This window comes from Schistocerca cancellata, chromosome 6 (genome assembly GCF_023864275.1).
Source record: "Schistocerca cancellata isolate TAMUIC-IGC-003103 chromosome 6, iqSchCanc2.1, whole genome shotgun sequence".
NCBI lineage: Eukaryota > Metazoa > Arthropoda > Insecta > Orthoptera > Acrididae > Schistocerca > Schistocerca cancellata.
The window spans coordinates 434,151,160-434,174,312 of record NC_064631.1 but is presented as its reverse complement, the minus strand read 5'-3'; the positions used below and the strand labels follow the sequence as shown (position 1 = coordinate 434,174,312).

At 39.6% G+C, this 23,153-nt stretch overlaps 1 protein-coding gene across 5 annotated transcripts in view; it reads right to left on the bottom strand.

Annotated features, from left to right (window-relative positions):
* Positions 1-23,153, bottom strand: part of LOC126088119 (S phase cyclin A-associated protein in the endoplasmic reticulum) — a 581,441-nt gene that overhangs the window by 500,451 nt on the left and 57,837 nt on the right. For 2 of the 5 annotated variants that reach the window (XM_049906219.1, XM_049906218.1), the window contains 2 exons: positions 19,200-19,271; positions 5,670-5,856 (listed from right to left, as the gene is read on the bottom strand). In XM_049906219.1, coding sequence (XP_049762176.1) covers positions 5,670-5,856; positions 19,200-19,271 — 259 coding nt within the window. The remainder of the gene's footprint in view (positions 1-5,669; positions 5,857-19,199; positions 19,272-23,153) is intronic. The other 3 variants (XM_049906220.1, XM_049906222.1, XM_049906223.1) reach the window with 3 other exon arrangements.

Sequence of the window (23,153 nt, the reverse complement as noted above, 5' to 3'; positions counted from 1 at the left end):
CCTGAAGGACAAGGAAAGATCTTTCTTACAACTCATTCCAGGGCAATTTGATGTCTCCTTGAAGTACTTCTTGCAAGGGATGTGCTTTGGTACAGAATTCCTTTATTAATCACTGTACGAGTGCATTCTGAGAAAACTTCTCACATCATGAATGTGCCACGTGCTGAGGAGTTAGAAAACCTGTGAGTGCTCTTATTCTCTTTGGATCAGGCCACACTCCATAACCATTCACTAGATGCTTGAAGATTTTCATTCCTGTGGGGGCATGGAGGTGCTTTTCCAGATGTCTTTCAAAAATGATAATGTCATCTAGATAGCGAAGACAAGTTGTCCATCATACATTCCAAGGCAGCTGGAGTCTTACACAGTGACTTTGAACTCATAGAGGCCATCAGGAATTGTGAAAACAATCTTTTCCTGGTCAGCCTGTCAGTCTCAAGGAATGGATGAAGTGGTTGTAAAGGTAATCATTATAAATACCTTTTATATTACAACCACCATTATTAGGCAGATAATCCACAGCAATGCACTTTGGGAGTCAAGCTACAATCATCTGGCTGTCTAAGTTAAACCTAAACAAAACATACTTCAATTACAATTGAGGTCACAATAAAAAATAAAATTAAATTTAAAACATAGCAACTTATTTGGACATGATTTCTCACCTTAGTTTAAAAATGGCAACACAAGACTCTTTGCTTTGCTTGTACATGTTACCACACATCCACCGAAGCATTCCTTCTGTAAGGTGGTCAGCAGCAGGTGGATTATGTTCCTAATTTGTATGCTAAAATATTTGTAACACCTGTCAATTTTGATTTCACAGTAGTCTTTCTGCATACCCATTGTTGAGAAATACTTTGCTGCTTTCAAGCAGTCTAAAGAATCACCAATACATGACAATGGATAGACATTTTTCTTTGTGATTTTGTTCAGTTGTCAGTACTTGATACTCAAACATCATGTTCTTCTTCACAGGAAGTACAGGAGTGAACCACAGATTCTCTAAAGGTTCATGATGTCACCCTGCAACACCTTCTCCGCTTCCTCCCAGATTACTGTCATTCAGTGGGCAACAACCTTTACGATGCTACCTAATTGGTGGATGATCCTTGTAATGATTCTGTATTTGCCATGGGCCATTTGGTCTGTGGTTTCTCCACTCTGAATTTGAAAGCATCCAAAAACTGACACAGAAATGTTACCACTAGCCAATGTTGTTCTTCAGTCAACCAGATCCCATTGGCAGTTTGATAGTACCTTCCTCCCCTGTTTTGTCTGCAATGGTCACAGATCATGATTATTCGTTGATGACACTGAGCTGCCCTTCCTAGATTTGTTTGGCTGTCCCTATGCACATAGTTTTAGTGATGAGTAGTGGCTACTCATGAGAACTAGTGATTAAAAGTTTTCCCTGAACACCTACAAGGCTTATGATCACTGCTGACATGTAGATCTGTTTTGTGTGCTTTAGTAGCTTTCTGCAGTCAACAAAAGCTTCACAGTTTAACTGAAAATCTCAACTGATAATGAGAACTTATCTTGCTGATGAAGGTGGAACAACAACATCTTTAAAGGCAAAAAACCACACAGAGCAATTTTTGTTATGTGTTCTTGTTGGAACACAGCTTTGTCAGTCTGGAGATCTAATCTTCCACAGTCTATAACTGCCTATGAAGCCTGCAAAAACCCAGTCTGAGAGCAATGTCATGGCTACATTCTCTTAAAAGGGAGAAATTTGAAGGGCTATGTTCTGTAATTGATAGTTATTGTTGCAATAAATTTTCCCTCTCAGCTGTTCATATTTCCCATTTTTGACTTAGCACAATCACTTTCATATCATGGAGCATAGTCTCCTCTAGTAGCATTCAATACTACAGTAAGTGAAGCCCCTGAGCTGACTAGCACCCAGAAAGAGGTTTCCTGTCATCTAGGTAACTGTTGTCATGTTGGATATTCATCTGTGACAATCTCACCTATACAAATTACTGTCTTGCTTAGTTCTCCTGATTTCAGTGGCTAGATGTATGGCTGGTACCTTTACACAGTGGAGGAGAATGTCTACAGCATGTTGGGGAGTGACTTCATCCACAATACGGCAATGAGTTTCATCTCATAGGTCAACAATAAACAACTGCAGTGTACAGCAGTACTAGGACTGTCACAATGGTTGACAACTTGTGGTGCAATAGTCACCAAATATTCATCATCTTCCTCTGCAGTAGCATTTAAGTCCAGAGCATCCAGAGTGAAAACTGACTAGCATGTTGTCCTCTGTGCTGCAAATGTCTTTTCTTCTGTGGAGTGTTATGTTAGGTGGAGGAGTTGCTTGTACCTGTGTTGGTCAGATGTTGGATTGGAATGGATTGTTTGGGGAAAGAGACCAAACAGTGAGGTCATTGGTCTCATTGGATTAGGGAAGAACGGGGAAGGAAGTCGGCCGTACCCTATAAAAGGAACCATCCCGGTATTTGCCTGGAGCGATTTAGGGAAATCACGGAAAACCTAAATCAGGATGGCCGGACGCGGGATTGAACCTTCGTGCTCCCGAATGCGAGTCCAGTGTGCTAACCACTGTGCCACCTCGCTCTGTACGGTCAGATGTTGGATTGTTGTTTCACAGTGGTGGCGTAATTCCGTGTTGGCTGTATCCATTCTTCACAGCGCATTCCACTTGTAGTGGAGATTGGTGTTAATGATCAATATGTCTCTTCTCTAGCATTCACTATAACTTCCTGATGTATGGGATCTATGTTAATAGCTGCTATGTCTTATGCACTGGGTGCAATAGTTCTCGCTGCCATAAAATGTTTTATCTCTGTTTTTATGACCTGGTGTGTGAGAGACATGAGATCATGGTGTTCCTTCAAAACTGCTATAGGGACCACATTTGGAAATCAATCATAACTCTTTCGTCCAACTCTCTTCCTTGTATTTCCTTGATATGCTGGCACCACTTGATGAATTCTTTTGCTGTTGTGACATCCCTTACCAGAAGAGGTACATGCTGTCTGCAACTCCTTTCATCAAATGTGAGATTAGTTTCTGTCACATGCAGATTCGTAATGTTGCAAAGGAACAAAACATTCTGCATGTAAGACTGTGTTGTTTTCCCATGACATTGGGCCTTGTTCTTTAACTGTCCTGCTACGACAACTTTCTGTTGATTGTCACTAAATGTTTGCTTCAGTTTGGTCTGGAATTTGCTGCAGTTATTGAACTTCTCTTCATTGTTCGCCAGCTACCAATGAGCTGTGGTGTCCAAATAAGAGTATATCTCTGCCAAACACATCATATAATCACACAGGCTGTATTTGGCAACTTGGTCAAATCTTTTTGGACTTTCTTCGGGTGCTGACCAGAATCCTCTGGAAAACACAAATGGATTCTTGATGTGTAGCTGACTTATTTTTGGCTTGGAATCTATTGGTTTGCTGAATATAGCCTTTGGAATGATGTCCTGTTCAGTTCCTGTCCCTGCAGGCGACAGATAATTTTTACGTTGCCTAATTGAAGCCACAGTGATGTATATGTTTTGCGATACCTGGCATCTCAAACAAACAATGTCACATTGTACTCACACTTAAATAAATGCAAATCCAAAAGCAGGGTTGTCAATGCAATACAAAACTTATCATTGAAAGTATGTCTATTATGGACACCGCATTAAGCCAGTTCCTGAATAGAGTGTGCAACTATTTATTCAAACATAAAATATTCCAGAAAACTGATATTTATACGTACATTGAATATTTAAGAATATACGAACATTATGAACCCAGATATTTCAACAGCCTACTGATGAGTACTAAATAATAAATAATTGCTGGTGGTCAGGTTTGGGACAGCAACCAGCAGCATACCAGACAGTGACAATAATGATTACACCACACTGTGCGCAGTATCATTTCCACTGACAAATCTCACACCAGGTGATACAGTGTCAGAGACTTGGCAGCAGTAATAGTTAGGCAATGCCTCTAACACAACCTTTCTCTCTGGGATGCTAGCCCCGCAAGATATGCAGAAGTAATGAGAAGTTTGCATTGCAGCAGTGAGGTACTGTCAAAATCGACACTGTGAGGGCACGTTGTCACTCCGGATAGCTCAGCCAGTAAGAGTGTTCCTTAATGCTGAGCCACAATATGTTTGTTTCAATGTATGTATGTGAAAACAATTGCTTTTATGTCAAAGAGTAAATCATAGATAAATTACAAATCCTGATATGCATGTTGCAATAGCAATAAAAAATGTTCTCAGAAGAGAAAGACAAACAGACAACAATGAAGGACCAGAAATTTCAGTGCATTACAACAAAGCAACAAACATTGTAACAACTCAATGCACTCCAGCATGGGTATTACACTCCGCAGCAAAAAGTCCACTGTTTTGAAACTTCCTAACAGATGAAAACTGTATGTCAGATCAAACCTCTTCCCATGGCAGTGACTGGAATAAGGTGCACTGTAACTGAGATATGAGTCTGACGTAACACCTCAGTTTTGATCTGGCATAAACTTTTAACTTATATGCTGCTCCCTCTTCCTTTATGTGACAAGTAGACATAACTGTTGCAAAGAAGAATGTTAAAGTGATTTGTAACAATCTATTTTGATGTATGAGGAATTGAAATTTACACCAGATCTTTCAATATTCCCCAAGTAATTTAGAACCCTCAAATATATCTGTGATTTTTCCAGGTAAGCTAAAATTTAGCTAAGAATTCAAAGCAAAGAATTTGCAGCATGTTCCTGTAATAGCTGTGGCAGCGTTCTCTGCCTAGAAAGACTTCAAATAAAGTGTCAAAAACTTTAATGACTGTGTCATGGAAAAATTCTATGTAATTAACAAAGAAATCTTTTTTCTACGTGCATTTCGTATAAGGCAAGTGTACTTGTGCACAGCTATATTTTATAATTCTTCTGGCATTCTGTATTCATTATTTGTAATCTCCCAGTCCATCTTCTCTTGAAATTCTGTGAAAAGGTCCATGAACCACCAATGGCATCAGTGACCTCTTTCCGTAAGAGTGGCTGGGACAAGCAGCATTTTAACTGAGAGGCAAGTTTCACAATTTGTTGTTTACAACCTCCTGCTTAATGGACATGCGTTTTTTCCCATAACATGGAAATGAACTGCAAGGAGATTACATATTAAGGCACAATTTGTGTCAACTGTGCACTTCCGCTGCTGTATTAGCTTGATAATTTTCATAGACTCCCACACAAACTGGCATCTAAGAGATTAAACATTTTTCCCTTTCCATATGTGAGCAGATGAATGTGTCTAGAAGTTTCTGGACTATTTTCTCTGCTAGGGCATGTCAGTTTAACTGCTTGAATAATATACAGTGTATCAGATTAGATGATAAATCTCTCAGTGGCTGGAATTTCATCTGGAAGACATAGCCCTAAGTCATGTCACAAAAATAGGTTGAGTATCCAATGGGCTGACCCCTCTTACACATTACTGTTGTACATGAACACATGCTTACTTTAAATACGTGATAAACGGGCAGAGGAAACTAAATTCCAACAAATCAAAAAAGGAAAAGAATGCACCAAGTGGGCTGTAAAAATGTGTATGACCAAAAGTACATGGAAATATTGACTAGCATGAAATGTGGAGATAGCTGTCACTAAAGTAATAAAGCAATTTTTGAAGCTTACCATCATCAGCAGTGCGTGGCAAAACCTCAACAGAGACTGTGGTAGGTTGCTTCACCTTGTCAGAAGATGTTGAGCTGTTTAATGAAGAACTTGATCCTATAGGGCTATTCTTCTGTGTCCTGACTAAGTTTTCCTTTCCAGGAATACCACATGCCTGCCGACTCTGCTGATTTGGTGTTCTAACCTGCTTTATGTAAGACATCAAGGTCACTGTCATCGCTAGAGTACAGGTACAAAGGAAATGTGTACAAACAGATAAAGTGTCAAAATTAATATGCAGTCTTGCTAGTAATATAGGTGCTGACACTGAGAATAGCAGTTAATTGATATATACAATGAAAGATGAAAATTACATCTTAACTTAAAATTTTTTCAATGTTATGACTACCAACCAATACAAAATTTTAGGATGGAGTATTGTTGATCTTAATAGCTGCACAGTAATACATGTATATTTCACCTATAAACATGTTTCAGGCTTAGCCAACTGTCAACACATCAGACAAGAGACGGTACACAGTAATGTAGTTTTACAGGCGTCATGTAACTAAAGCTCCACCTCAGCTCCACCTCAAATGGATAACAGACTTTACAACTTGGCTATACTGGCATATGATATTGTCAGAACACGTGATATGAGATCTCTATGCCACTGCTTTTGATTTTTCTAGTGATCACTTTCTTGTGGACTTTAGTTTGCAGTTAATGTTATGTTTGAGACATGAACCTAAATTGAAACTAAGAAGAATGAAATACCGGTGTGGATGAAACATACTTATGTGCAAACAACGGAGCCTTTTCGTTGTGCCTATCTGTAACTCAACATTTCCGCTATATGGTGAGCAGCAATCAATCCTTTTCATAATACTGAAAAAGTATGGGTCATATTAAGAAAGTACATATCAAAATCATTGTTAAGTTAATGTTCTTAAAATTTTTGTATTTGTTATGTTGTCCACATATGAAACTACATATGTAAAAATATTTCACCTTATTCCAATGTGGGACTATTTCCGTGGGACTATTTTCTGTAACTGAAGAGTATTTTCAATGCTTTAGTGGTAAACCCAGATTGAAATATAATGCATAAGAGGAATTTATCAAATTTCTTGTTATTTTTGGTATGTGCAGCTGATCACTGTCATCTCGATTTCTCGAAATACTTTTTAACCTATTACCTGACTCCTGCATCATTCTCATATCACCGCTTTTATACAAGTCATACAGTTAGCATTCAATAAATGCTGATTCAACCAATTAATTTTTTTGAACTTTTTAAAAGCACAAAACAATATTATGACAATCTGACATTCTCCTAACAGCCAGTGATTTACTAATAGAAAAAAGAAGTTAAAGTGCAATTTACACAAGGCCAGTATCACAGTGACACAGTGCCATTATTCAAAATTTTTTATATTTTAGTACAAACAAATAATTTTCATTACTGAAGGCATTTTAAATCCATATTTACAACTACAACAATTATAAAGCAATTATGGACATTATTGTTGTTGTTGGTACAGTGGGGACTGGTCCCAAACTTCAGTAGTAGACTATGTACTAGTGGATAGGCAGATGATGAGCAGCCTCACAGATGTTAAGGTCGTTCCATCTGAGGCCTTAGACAGTGACCATCGGCTGTTGGTAGCCACCCTGAGAGAGAAAAAAGATAGGAGGGCAACAGAAATACAGGAGAAAAGGTTGAAGACATGGATGCTGAAAGAGGATGAACGGAGGACCCAGTACCAGACAACGATCAGGAAGAAGCTGCCAAAGGAAGATCAGAGAACAGTGGAAGAAGAATGGGGAGATTTTAAGAGGGCCCTAGTTGAGGCAGCTGAGATTGTGTGCGGAAGAACTAGCACAAAGAGGAGAAGTAAGGAAACCCCATGGTGGAACAACATATGTAAAGAGGCAGTACTTCGAAAGAACAAAGCCTTCAGGGAATGGTTCCAGACCCGAACAGAGGAAGCTAGGGTAAAATATAAGGAAAGCAAGAAAGCGGCACAGACCATAGTAAGGGCGGAGAAGAAGAAGTGGATGGAAAAATGGACAAGAATGTTAGAAGAGGACAGTGAAGGGAACAAAAAAGTACTTTACACCATGGTAAGAAATAAGAGGAACGACAGAAGTGAGTGCCTGAGGATCATGGATAATAATGGAAGAGTTGTGGAGGAAATGCATGAGCTCAAAAAGATTTGGAAGGAGTACTTTGAAGATCTGTTGAATGCCGCCAAGCGGGTAACTAACAGCGATGGAGAGCCTAAGGCAGCAGACGATGATAATAGTGGGGAAATTGATGATCTAACTTGGAATGAAGTGGAAGAAGCCATAAAGAGGATGAAAGGGGGCAAGGCACCAGGTGGGGACGAAGTAACAGTGGATATGATACGAGCAGCAGGAGAAGTAGGAACCCAGTGGCTATACAGAGTGCTGAGGGTGGTGTGGAAGGAGAACAGAATTCCTGAGGATTGGAAGAAAGGAATTATAGTCCCGATCTTCAAGAAAGGGGATAAAATGATGATGATGATGTTTGGTTTGTGGGGCGCTCAACTGCGTGGTTATCAGCGCCCGTACAATTACCCAATCTTTGCTCAGTCCAATTTCGCCACTTTCCTGGATGATGATGAAATGATGAGGACAACACAAACACCCAGTCATCTCGAGGCAGGTGAAAATCCCTGACCCCGCCGGGAATCGAACCCGGGACCCCGTGCTCGGGAAGCGAGAACGCTACCGCGAGACCACGAGCGGCGGACAAGAAAGGGGATAAAAGGAGATGTGAGAACTACAGAGGAATCACCCTGCTATGCCACTGTGGAAAAATCTATGAAAAGATCCTGGAGAAGAGAATAAGAAGCAGTATTGAAAGTAGACTGCAAGAGGAGCAGTATGGTTTCAGACCGGGAAGATCAACAACGGACCTCATATTTGCGGTAAGGCAACTGCAGGAAAGGCACTATGAGTACGGGAAGGACTTAATCATGGCCTTTTTAGATATTGAGAAGGCGTATGACAGTATCTGTAGGGACAAGCTCTGGGATGTGCTGAACGCAAAAGGGATAGATGAAGGGATAACACGAAAAGTCAGAAAAATGTATGAGGGGAGTGAGAGTTGTGTGAAAGTGGGGAGGGAACGTACTGCATGGTTCAAGCTGGAAAATGGGCTGCGACAGGGAAGTGCACTTTCGCCTTTATTGTTTATTATTGTTATGGATGAAATCCTACAGCAAGTGTCAGATGCAATTGGAGATCATAAAATGAAAGCAGTGCTTTTTGCCGATGACCTGATGTTATGGGGAAATTGCGAGAAGGAGGTGCAAGAGCAGTTAGATGCATGGGAGGCAACGGCAGCACAATATGGAATGCATTTTTCTGCAAAGAAAAGTGAAATAATTGTCACAACAAGGAAGACGAATAGGCCAAATGTGGATATAACTTGTGGAGGGGAAAAACTACAAGTGGTAGAGAACTTCAAGTACCTGGGAAGCGTGATTGAAAGTAAGGGGGGATACGCAATGGAAATAAATGAAAGGTGCAGAAAAGCAGGGCAGTTCTACTAATGCATTAGGGGGCTTATTTGGAGCAAGGAGGTGCCACAGAAATCCAAGGGAATTATATACCAAACCTACTTTGTCCCCATATTGACATACGGAAGTGAGACATGGGTAATGCACAATAGCGACAAAAGTAGAATACAGGCTAGCGAAATGAAGTTCCAGAGGAGCAGGTTGGGTGCAACAAGACGAGACAGATTGCGAAATGTGTATGTGAGGGAGAGACTAAAGGAGGAACCAGTACAGGACAGGATAGAAAAATCAAGACTGCAAGTGGTATGGACACATGAAGAGAATGGATGAGGGAAGAATTCCAAAGAGGATGTTTGATCTGCAACTGGAGGGGAAGAGGCCCAGAGGAAGACCAAGAGATAGATGGGTGAAGGGAGTGAAGGAATGTGTGACGAGAAGAGGAGAGAACTGGACGAAGGTGGAAGAGGGGGAATGGTGGAAAGACAGAACACGATGGAGAGGCTTGTGTTCCCGACAGACCCAGCCAGTGGCTGGAAACTGTCCAAGATGATGATGATGATGATTGTTGTTGTTGTTGTTGTTGTTGTTGTTGTGGTCTTCAGTCCTGAGACTGGTTTGATGCAGCTCTCCACGCTACTCTATCCTGTGCAAGCTTCATCATCTCCCAATACCTACTGCAACCTACATCCTTCTGAATCTGCTTAGTGTATTCATCTCTTGGTCTCCCTCTACGATTTTTACCCTCCACGCTGCCCTCCAATACTAAATTGATGATCCCTTGATGCCTTAGAACATGTCCTACCAACCGATCCCTTCTTCTAGTCAAGTTGTGCCACAAACTCCTCTTCTCCCCAATTCTATTCAATACCTCCTCATTAGTTATGTGATCTATCCATATAATCTTCAGGATTCTTCTGTTGCACCACATTTCGAAAGCTTCTATTCTCTTTTTGTCGAAACTATTTATTGTCCATGTTTCACTTCCATACATGGCTACACTCCATGCAAATATTTTCAGAAACGACTTCCTGACACTTAAATCTATATTCGATGATAACAGATTTCTCTTCTTTAGAAATGCTTTCCTTTCGATTGCTAGTCTACATTTCATATCCTCTTTACTTCGACCATCATCAGTTATTTTTCTCCACAAATAGCAAAACTCCTTTACTACTTTAAGTGTCTCATTTCCTAATCTAATTCCCTCAGCATCACCCGACTTAATTCGACTACATTCCATTATCCTCATTTTGCTTTTGTTGATGTTCATCTTATATCCTCCTTTCAAGGCACTGTCCATTCTGTTCAACTGCTCTTCCGAGTCCTTTGCTGTCTCTGACTGAATTACAATGTCATCAGCGAACCTCAAAGTTGTTATTTCTTCTGCATGAATTTTAATACCTACTTCGAATTTTTCGTTTGTTTACTTTACTGCTTGTTCAATATACAGATTGAATAACATCAGGGATAGGCTACAACCCTGTCTCACTCCCTTCCCAACCACTGCTTCCCTTTCATGTCCCTCGACTCATATGACTGCCATCTGATTTTTGTACAAATTGTTAATAGCCTATCGCTCCCTGTATTTAACCCAGAGAGTATTCCACTCAACATTGTCAAAAGCTTTCTCTAAGTCTACAAATGCTGCAAACGTAGGTTTGCCTTTCCTTAATCTATCTTCTAAGGTAAGTCATAGAGTCAGTATTGCCTCACATGTTCCAATATTTCTACGGAATTCAAACTGATCTTCCCTGAGGTTGGCTTCTACCAGTTTTTCCATTCGTCTGTAAAGAATTCGTGTTAGTATTTTGCAGCCGGGACTTATTAAACTGACAGTTCAATAATTTTCACGTCTGTCAACACCTGCTTTCTTTGGGATTGGAATTATTATATTCTTCTTGGAGTCTGAGGGTATTTCGCCTGTCTCATATATCTTGCTCACCAAATGGTAGAGTTTTGTCAGGGCTGGCTCTAGCAAGGCTATCAGTAGTTCTAACGGAATGTTGTCTACTCCTGGGGCCTTGTTTCGACTCAGGTCTTTCAGTGCTCTGTCGTACTCTTCACGCAGTATCATATCTCCTATTTCATCTTCATCTACATCCTCTTCCATTCTCATAATGTTGTCCTCAAGTTCATCACCCTTGTACAGACCCTCTATATACTCCTTCCACCTTTCTGCTTTCCCTTCTTTACTTAGAGCTGGGTTTCCATCTGAGCTCTTGATATTCATACAAGTGGTTCTCTTTTCTCCAAAGGTCTCCTTAATTTTCCTGTAGGCAGTATCTATCTTATCCCTAGTGAGATAAGCCTCTACATCCTTACATTTGTCCTCAAGACATCCCTGCTTAGCTATTTTGCACTTCCTGTCGATCTCATTTTTGAGACATTTGTATTCCTTTTTGCTTTCTTCATTTACTGAAGTTTTATATTTTCTCCTTTCATCAATTAAATTTAATATTTCTTCTGGTACTGAAGAATTTCTACTAGCCCTCATCTTTTTACCTACTTGATCCTCTGCTGCCTTCACACTTCATCCCTGAAAGCTACCCATTCTTCTTCTACTGTATTTCTTTCCCCCATTCCTGTCAGTTGTTCCCTTATGCTCTCCCTGAAACTCTACAACCTCTGGTTTAGTCAGTTTATACAGGTCCCATCTCCTTAAGTTCCCACCTTTTTTCAGTTTCTTCAGTTTTAATCTACAGTTCTTAACCAATATATTGTGGTCAGAGTCCACATCTGCACCTGGAAATGTCTTACAATTTAAAACCTGGTTCCTAAATATCTGTCTTACCATTACATAATCTATCTGATACCTTCTAATATCTCCAAGATTCTTCCACGTATACAACCTCCTTTTATGATTCTTGAACCAAGTGTTAGCTATGATTAAGTTATATTCAGTGCAAAATCCTACCAGGCGGCTTCCTCTTTCATTTATTATCCCCAATCCATATTCACCTACTATATTTCCTTCTCTTCCTTTTCCTACTATCGAATTCCAGTCACCTATGACTATTAAATTTTTGTCTCCCTTCACTATCTGAATAATTTCTTTTATCTCATCATACATTTCATCAATTTCTTCGTCATCTGCAGAGCTAGTTGGCATATAAAATTGTACTACTGTAGTAGGTGTCTATCTTGGCCACAATAATGTGTTCACTATGCTGTTTGTAGTAGCTTACCCGCACTCCTGTTTTTTTATTCATTATTAAACCTACTTCTGCATTACCACTATTTGACTTTGTATTTATAACCCTGTATTCACCTGAGCAAAAGTCTTGTTCCTCCTACCACCGAACTTCACTAATTCCCACTATATGCAACTTTAACCTACCCATTTCCCTTTTTAATTTTTCTAACCTGCCCAATTAAGGGATCTGACATTCCACGCTCCGACCCACAGAATGTTAGTTTTCTTTCTCCTGATAACAACGTCCTCGTGAGTAGTCCCCACCCGGAGATCCGAATGGGGGACTATTTTACCTCTGTAATATTTTACCCAAAGAGGACACCATCATCATTTAACCATACCGTAAAGCTGCATGCCCTCGGGAAAAATTATGGCTGTAGTTTCCCCTTGCTTTCAGCCATTCGCAGTACCAGCACAGCAAGGCCATTTTGGTTAGTGTTACAAGGCCAGATCAGTGAATCATCCAGACTGTTGCCCCTGCAGCTACTGAAAAGGCTGCTACTCCTCTTCAGGAACCACATGTTTGTCTGGCCTCTCAACAGATACCCCTCCGTTGTGGTTGCACCTACAGTAAAGCTATCTGTATAACTGAGGCACGCAAGCCTCCCAACCAACGGCAAGGTCCATGGTTCATGGACATTATTACCATACAAATGATGAAATTACGTTCAACTGAGGTGAGTTTTTGGATAAACATCATGCAAATTAATTTCAATTGGTATGGCAGTCTAATCCTCCTAAAAAATTTAATAACAGCACAAAACTCATTTTTCTCAAACTACTACAATATGTGCTGCACTTAGCACTTCAGACAGCTGCCAGCAAACAACTGTACATTACCTCTACCTGAAACACTTAATGGCAATATTATGAAAAGGGTAGATTGCTACTCATCACATAGAGGATGTGGTGAGTCACAGAAAGGCACAAAGAAAAAACTACTTAACATTTAAGCTTTAGCAAAAAGGCCTTCTTCAAAAATAAAAAAGCACACACACATTCACCTCTGTAGAAGGCCTCCTGGCCAGAAGGTTAAATGTTTAATAGTCTTTTCACTGTGCCAGTCAGTGACTGAACACCACCTCTAATGTGGTGAGCAGCAATCTATCCTTTTCATAATATTGTTGTTATTCCATTCTGGAACTCTTCATGAAAGTGGTACAATAGTCCCATGTAAAGACACCACCATGAATTAACGAAGTTCTTGCTCTTTCATAGATGTTCAACTAACTTATGATCAAGATATGTTTTATGAAATAAACAACATAATATGTCTAATATGGAGTAAAAAACTGTGCCTGTATGTTTCACAGCAAAAGAAACATGCATAAAACACAATACATGCTCTCTATCACACTACATAAAAACCAGCCACATGATGTGCACATTTAATGCAGCTAGAATATAAAACAGAAAAAGAGAGTACAATTGGACAACATGGAGTATATCATATTCATTTAGGCTAATATGCTTCTGACAGACAATGCACTTTAGCAAAAAAAAATACACTATCCAAAGTTACTTCAATATGGAGTTATGTAGGCAACAGGATACTAAAAAACTGGAACTGTACATGACCTAATTTAAATTATGTTGTTTCTTGACTATGACACAAGGCTTGCGTATGTTTGCAGAGAATTTGCCATTACAACCAGAAAATTTCATACCTTGTCACGTGATTATTCATTAGGCGAACAAAAAATTACACAGTAACAAACAAAAAATTATTTCATATCTATCAAATAAAATATTTTTTTTAATTCTTTCACTGATAGTTTCTAATGCCCCTGCAATAATGAAGTAATGTATTCCTAGTTGAACTGGCAAGCAACTACTAAAGGTTTTATCACGGAAGCCACTCTTACATTCTGTATAGATTGAAGTAAAGGAAATCAAAAACACAGATTTGGATCTCAGCTTTACAGTTCAAAATGGGATCTTCTGAAATATTTATCGTCAAACACTTTCTCCATTTGTTACATGCAATTTCCCCCCATTTATACAAAATACGTAACATTTACATACAGTGAAGGCATGTTGTCAGACTTCTGTATAATTATAGGTATGTTTGTGATTTTGAAGAACATTTTCAAAACTCAAAGGAGTACAGGTATTATTCACTGAGTTATTCACATACATATTATGAACAGTAATTTTCTATCACACTTCAAGAAGATACATAAGACCTAGTGTCTTCCCACTGAGCTCAACGTACTGTTTCCCATTATGGAGCCTTCAGTTTTATCATGTACCTGATCCAGGTTATCTCTGGCATGTATTTTGTTCAGTAAACAACTATATCAACCTGTACTGATGCCTTTCTTAGCATATGAAGCATTATTCTGAACACTAAGTTAAAAAGAATTCCAGATCTTGTGGACAAATTACTTATCCACGATGCACACAATTAATGCTTCCACAAACAATTGTTATTATCACAGAACTGTTTAGTTCCCTGAAAAGTAATCATAAATGATTACAAAATGCAGTGCATATCATCATATAATTCTAGGGCTGCACCTTGAAGTGTAAATCTAATAACTCTTTTTAAAACTAAAACAACCTGTGACCAACTACAACCACAGGGGGCATATTGTTAATCTAGCAATTCCTCTAAACAAAGCATGCAGACAATATTTCTAAACTGCTATCTTGTTTTATCGTGCAAGCTGAACACTACATTTTACAACAGAAATAAAGTTTCCACATAAAGAAATTTTAAAGCTACAAAAGAATTATATTCACAGAAACTAAATGAATGGACTGATGTGTTGAAATCAATGAAGATGCAGTTGTATGAAACGTTAACATTGAAAAAAGTCAGAAATGCTGAATACAGAACTTGCAAATATGTCATGAAAATGAAAATTTGTACCACGCTGCAATTTGAAAGGTATTCCCACATACCCCATTGGAAACCTCTGGTAGTAGTTTTCAGAAAAGAAACATAGAAACATCTGTACAAACGGGAGTTCATCGGACTTGGAGGTGTGTTCAGTCAGCCAAATGATTAAGGTGACAGCTTGTGAAAAGCAGGTAATCAAGATACGAGTCATCATTTAGCAAAAATTTTCACTGTAACAAACTGCAAAAATGTGATAAAACAGACATGGCGCAGAAAGCCATTTGGTCTTTTCAATTGTGAAGAACATGCAAAGAATGATGGTGTGTCGTATACAAATACTGCGTTCTTTGTTTAGGAACCAGAAGCAGCATAAAAACATAAAAGGAAGGGAATGAAGCAGAATATTATTCAATGAAGAAAGAAGCTGTGGAAATGTAATGATAAAAACACTTCTTTACAACACGCCAAATTTTGATTAGACGTATACTACTCAAAACCAAAAAACAACATGGATAATGAAACAGCTAAAATCAAACAAATGAGTGGGACTGAGACCAGAAGCTATATGTTAAATACAATGGATTGAAGCACTTCTGTCCCCAAGGCAGCATGTGAGCACTACATAAAATGGAACAATTAATTAAAACGTGCAGTGCGACAGTGTTTCTATGGGAAGAGTGGTTTACTACCATGAATACAATATGGCTGGCTATCCATAAGTTATCACAGTTCACAACAATCATTTTATGAAGATGATATCAATATCGACTGTTGCATCACAATCACACACACCAACTTATGAGGGATAGCCAAAGAATGTTAATTATCCCCTTGAAAAATTAGTCTATTTGCAAGCATATGTCTGCAGTCCTAGTATATACAGAAAGCCCTGTGCCACAGTACCATTAGTATGCCAATAGATGGGCCAAAATAAAAAGGTACAGTTTACTGATAAAGTAAAGTGTCAAGAGGTAATTTGATTTCTGCATCTGAAGAACAACAATGCTGCAATAATCCAAGATAATTTGGTGGAAGTGTAAGGCATCAGTAAACCATCATATGACAAAGTGATTAGGTGGCACAGTGTCTTCCATTGTGGTCAAACAGATTTGAATGATGATGAACAAAGTGGTAGAACACCTCTTTCAGAATAAATGCAAATTACAGAAGTGGAGGTCCTGGTGCTTGAAGATGAGTTCATTAATATCAAGGTGACAGTGGAAAAAGTGAAAATCAGTAACGGTTAAGTTTCAATACCTTGCACAAGATTTTGCACATGAGAAAAGTAGCTGCCTGCTGGGTTCTGCAACTGCTCAAATGCATTCAAAAAGCCTGCTATGCAAGGCAGCAGCGTAAACACGGCAGCTGTGTGAGGCTAATACACATGGTTTCTTTAGCCATCAATCACCGTGGATGAGTACTGGGTGTATCACTCCATGACAAAGCGCCTGAACAATCAGTGGAAACATGGATTCACCTCCGACAAGAAAAGGTGAAAGCCCAACCACCATCAGTCAAGATTGGTCGAGTGCTGTTTGTAACTGCTATGGTGTGGTGCTAACAGATTATGCTTGTAAGAGGCAAATCATCACAGCAGCATACTACCAAAAATTCCAGACAGGGTTGCAGGAGTTTGCCCAATACAGTGTTTTATTAGCTGTACAACAATGCCACAGCTCATTCGTTACAGTATATGGTCATACGTACGGCATCTTTGAGCTATCAAATTTTCTCTCACCCCATATTCTCCTCAGACAGCACCCCGTGACTTCTTTCTCTTGCCTCAGATGAAGCAACCATTGTGTAGCAGGCATTTGCAGAACGACAATGAGGTGATTTTTGAGGTGGAACATTTACTGAACAACCAAAATGCAAAATGCAAAGTCTGACAAGTAATCCATCTACATGAAAAATGTGTTACACTAAAGAGCGGATATGTAAGCACCGAGTTAAGACCTTCACCACCTTTCATGATCACAGCTTGTTTTTTTGAGGTGATGTAGAAAAATTCATGACTACCCCTCAATAATGATTGTTTGTGCCATACAGCACTGTCCTCTAAATTGGTGTGAATGAGTAAGTTAATGACTGCAGTGAATGAAGCAATTAAGCATGAAGTCAAGATGCAAATATGAGTCTGATGGCAACATAGCACACATTGCACAGATCCACGAAACTACGGTCAGTATCAAAAGTAAAGCATTGATCTTATTCAAAATAATTCATTGAAACCAGAAAAATTATGACCCTGGAAAAGGATATTGTTCACTTGGTTCCACATCATGCCAACAGGATGTCCTCAAGAGAAATGTTCCTCAGCCATTCGAATAAGCGTTGGGAGTTACTTTGCTTTTGATGTTAGTTGGTGCAAATCATTCACGTTAATATTACTTAAGTGTATTGCATGTCTGATTGGCCGAGATGTATGATGCACAGTGTTGGTGTTTGTTTTGGGTAACTCATTCCTATTCCAGAAGCAACACAAGTAGCTTTCATTGTTACTTGGTGAAAGAATGTTAGATATATAAAAACTGCAAACTAAATTAAATTTTAATAAAAATTATTCCATCTTGTAAACGTGGCTAATGCGCACACACCAACTTCTGACAGATGACAATCAATCTTGGACAGTAATGCAGAATGCACAAAGGAGAGACAGATTATCACAAAGGAAACGAGATCACACAACTGTAACATTGAAGGACAAGCTAGGGAAAAAGAGAGAAAAACTGTAGAAACTGGGTATGACAAAGGACAGCTGGTGTGGCAAAATGGAACAAAACTTAGAAAGTACAAAGGAAAAGTTGGAGGGCAAGGAAAAAACTTTAAAAGATGTAAATGAAGGAACTGAAGGGGGAAAGAAATAAACAGAAGAAAGGGAACCAATCTGGAAGTCAAGTCATGCCGGCAACACTGTTAAATGTTCTAAAACGTAACATTGTTCCGCAACTAATAGATTTTATAGTTTCCTTTTATTTCCTATTATTTGCAGTTTTGTCCATTAAGAAATTATCAAAGATTTAAACCTCATATCAGAAAACAAAATAAATTTATTTACAAATGCAAACAAAATACCAAGGTAGCAAACAATAGTGTGGGAATGAATATCACTTCCATGGATTATAAGTAAACACGTTCTATTATGACAAAGCTAATTTAAGTAAGTAATATCCATCCCCACACTAATGTCTGGTAACATTGTAAATTTTCTGTAATTTGTAAGAGTTTACTTTTGTTTCCTGGTGTGTTTTTTTTATGTGTTTGATACTGGCTTAACAGCAGAAACTTCTTAAGAAGGACTAGAAGAGTGTTATGAAATCGGCCAGCTGTGGAACACTATTGTCTTTCAGAAAATTCTATATTGGTTGAGGATTCACAAGCAATAAATCTGACTATCAAATGGGCTCAGTGTACTACATACGGAGAGCACTGATGCATCAATCTTCAGATGTTTGAAAAACAGCGTGTTCATGGACAATTCAGTCTGCAAGAGGAACAACCATCCTCCTTAAGTAATTTTGTTCCAACTTTATAGTGCTTTTCTGTGCGTATTTGAGTTCCAACACCAGATTAAAGAATACTGAATAAAAAAAATAAAGAGTTTGTGAAAGGATCATCTTTTTCTTTTTGAAAAATAAGACAATATGAAAGACATCTATGAGCATTAAAAATCATTAATGTCACAGATCACCTTCCATAAACACATGCAGCAAACTATTCCTAACCACTTTCTAACACTGTATTTAAGCTACTGTAACTGTCACTTATGTTTGGGATCTACTACAACTGACAATGAAACATAAAGGTGTGAATCTGCTGAAGCATTTATGAAGTTCTATAAGTTCGAAACACAGATATTACAATGTTGTACTGTACAGGAGCAGAACATAAAATTGAAGCTTGGAACTGCAGGGACTACAGGCAACAAAGCCACAACACAGAAACACATCAAGTGACAATACCTGCGGGCGATCAGAACTGAGCTGCCTTGTTGCTCTTACAGTCCCAAGGGAGGCACTCTGCCCTGAATGTGCCTGTTAAATTCATTGAATTAATAAAGATAACTGCATCAACTAATTTAAATGCTGTAAAATATCCCTGAGACAATACCCACAAAAGAAAGATGAGAATAGACTAACTTTGATAAGAAAAGCACAGAACACATTTGTATTATATTTATTTGATTTTTTTAAGTGTCTTCATTTATGTCTGACACAGTGAATGGTGTAAACCACACTTTCTACGTAAGTGTAAACACTGTTTTGTTTACATCTGCACACTAAATAATTCTGAGACAAGTGCAAATATTATAAACAGCACCACTATCTAATGATTCTGTCATAAATAATTACAAAGTGAAAAATGATTACAATCTTCATACTAAGATTGTCATTTTAGCTTTTGCTTAACCCGCCCCCCCCCCCCCCAACACACACACACACACACACACACACACACACACACACACACACACACAGTAGATCAAAAGAAAGATAAGGTGCAGAAGAAAAGATTAAACTTTAGCATCCAAATCACACACAACCTAAACCTGAATCGCTGTTTGAGCTTAAATACTCTCAAATACAACTTCTACATCTACATCTACATCCATACTCCGCAAGCCACCTGACGGTGTGTGGCGGAGGGTACCTTCAGTACCTCTATCGGTTCTCCCTTCTATTCCAGTCTCGTATTGTTCGTGGAAAGAAGGATTGTCGGTATGCCTCTGTGTGGGCTCTAATCTCTCTGATTTTATCCTCATGGTCTCTTCGTGAGATATACGTAGGAGGGAGCAATATACTGCTTGACTCCTCGGTGAAGGTATGTTCTCGAAACTTTGACAAAAGCCCGTACCGAGCTACTGAGCGTCTCTCCTGCAGAGTCTTCCACTGGAGTTTATCTATCATCTCCGTAACGCTTTCGCGATTACTAAATGATCCTGTAACGAAGCGCGCTGCTCTCCGTTGGATCTTCTCTATGTCTTGTATCAACCCTATCTGGTACGGATCCCACACTGCTGAGCAGTATTCAAGCAGTGGGCGAACAAGAGTACTGTAACCTACTTCCTTTGTTTTCGGATTGCATTTCCTTAGGATTCTTCCAATGAATCTCAGTCTGGCATCTGCTTTACCGACAATCAACATTATATGATCAGTCCATTTTAAATCAGTCCTAATGCGTACTCCCAGATAATTTATGGTATTAACTGCTTCCAGTTGCTGACCTGCTATTTTGTAGCTAAATGATAAAGGATCTATCTTTCTGTGTATCCGCAGCACATTACACTTGTCTACATTGAGATTCAGTTGCCATTCCCTGCACCATGCGTCAATTCGCTGCAGATCCTCCTGCATTTCAGTACAATTTTCCATTGTTACAACCTCTCGATACACCACAGCATCATCTGCAAAAAGCCTCAGTGAACTTCCGATGTCATCCACCAGGTCATTTATGTATATTGTGAACAGCAACGGTCCTATGACACTCCCCTGCGGCACACCTGAAATTACTCTTACTTCGGAAGACTTCTCTCCATTGAGAATAACATGCTGCGTCCTGTTATCTAGGAACCCCTCAATCCAATCACACAATTGGTCTGATAGTCCATATGCTCTTACCTTGTTCAATAAACGACTGTGGGGAACTGTATCGAACGCCTTGCGGAAGTCAAGAAACACGGCATCTACCTGTGAACCCGTGTCTATGGCCCTCTGAGTGTCGTGGACGAATAGCGCGAGCTGGGTTTCACATGACCGTCTTTTTCGAAACCCATGCTGATTCCTACAGAGTAGATTTCTAGTCTCCAGAAAAGTCATTATACTCGAACACAATACGTGTTCCAAAATTCTACAACTGATCGATGTTAGAGATATAGGTCTATAGTTCTGCACATCTGTTCGACGTCCCTTCTTGAAAACGGGGATGACCTGTGCCCTTTTCCAATCCTTTGGAACGCTACGCTCTTCTAGAGACCTACGGTACACCGCTGCAAGAAGGGGGGCAAGTTCCTTCGCGTACTCTGTGTAAAATTGAACTGGTATCCCATCAGGTCCAGAGGCCTTTCCTCTTTTGAGCGATTTTAATTGCTTCTCTATCCCTCTGTCGTCTATTTCGATATCTACCATTTTGTCATCTGTGCGACAATCTAGAGAAGGAACTACACTGCAATCTTCCTCTGTGAAACAACTTTGGAAAAAGACATTTAGTATCTCGGCCTTTAGTCTGTCATCCTCTGTTTCAGTACCATTTTGGTCACAGAGTGTCTGGACATTTTGTTTTGATCCACCTACCGCTTTGAGATAAGACCAAAATTTCTTAGGATTTTCTGCCAAGTCAGTACATAGAACTTTACTTTCGAATTCATTGAACGCCTCTCGCATAGCTCTCTTCACACTACATTTCGCTTCGCGTAATTTTTGTTTGTCTGCAAGGCTTTGGCTATGTTTATGTTTGCTGTGAAGTTCCCTTTGCTTCCGCAGCAGATTTCTAACTCGGTTGTTGAACCACGGTGGCTCTTTTCCATCTCTTACGATCTTGCTTGGCACATACTCATCTAACGCATATTGTACGATGGTTTTGAACTTTGTCCACTGATCCTCAACACTATCAGTACTTGAGACAAAACTTTTGTGTTGAGCCAACAGGTACTCTGAAATCTGCTTTTTGTCACTTTTTCTAAACAGAAAAATCTTCCTACCCTTTTTAATATTCCTATTTACGGCTGAAATCATCGATGCCGTAACCGCTTTATGATCACTGATTCCCTGTTCTGCGTTAACTTTTTCAAATAGTTCGGGTCTGTTTGTCACCAGAAGGTCTAATATGTTATCGCCACGAGTCGGTTCTCTGTTTAACTGCTCAAGGTAGTTTTCCGATAAAGCACTTAAAAAAATTTCACTGGATTCTTTGTCCCTGCCACCCGTTATGAACGTCTGAGTCTCCCAGTCTATATCCGGCAAATTAAAATCTCCACCCAGAACTATAACATGGTGGGGAAATCTACTCGAAATATTTTCCAAATTATCCTTCAGGTGCTCAGCCACAACAGCTGCTGAGCCAGGGGGCCTATAGAGACATCCAATTACCATGTCTGAGCCTGCTTTAACCGCGACCTTCACCCAAATCATTTCACATTTCGGATCTCCGTCAATTTCCTTCGATACTATTGCACTTCTTACCACTATAAACACGCCTCCCCCTTCAATGTTCAGCCTGTCTCTGCGGTATACATTCCAATCTGAGTTTAGGATTTCGTTACTGTTTACGTCTGGTTTCAGCCAACTTTCTGTCCCTAGTACTATATGGGCGTTGTGATCGTTTATTAATGAGAGCAGTTCTGGGACCTTTCTATAGACGCTCCTGCAGTTTACTATTAGCACTTTAATATTGTTATTCCCTGTTGCATTTGGCCTACTCCTATCTTGCCGCGTCTCAGGAGGCGTCTTGTCGGGCCTAGGGAGGGGATTCTCTAACCTAAAAAACCCCCATGTGCACTCCACACGTACTCCGCTACCCTTGTAGCCGCTTCCGGCGTGTAGTGCACGCCTGACCTATTCAGGGGGACCCTACATTTCTCCACCTGATAGCGGAGGTCGAGAAATTTGCACCCCAGATCTCCGCAGAATCGTCTGAGCCTCTGGTTTAAGCCTTCCACTCGGCTCCAAACCAGAGTACCGCGGTCGGTTCTGGGAACGATACTACAAATAGTTAGCTCTGATTCCACCCCGCGAGCGAGGCTTTCCGCCTTCACCAATTCCGCCAACCGCCTGTACGAACTGAGGATGACCTCTGAACCCAGACGGCAGGAGTCATCATCTCACTTGAACAAATACACAAAAGCTCCCTCATAGCTCAAATGCAGTTAGTGTATACTTTGCCCCTACTCTTATAGAAGGGAATGTGATCAGACCCAATAA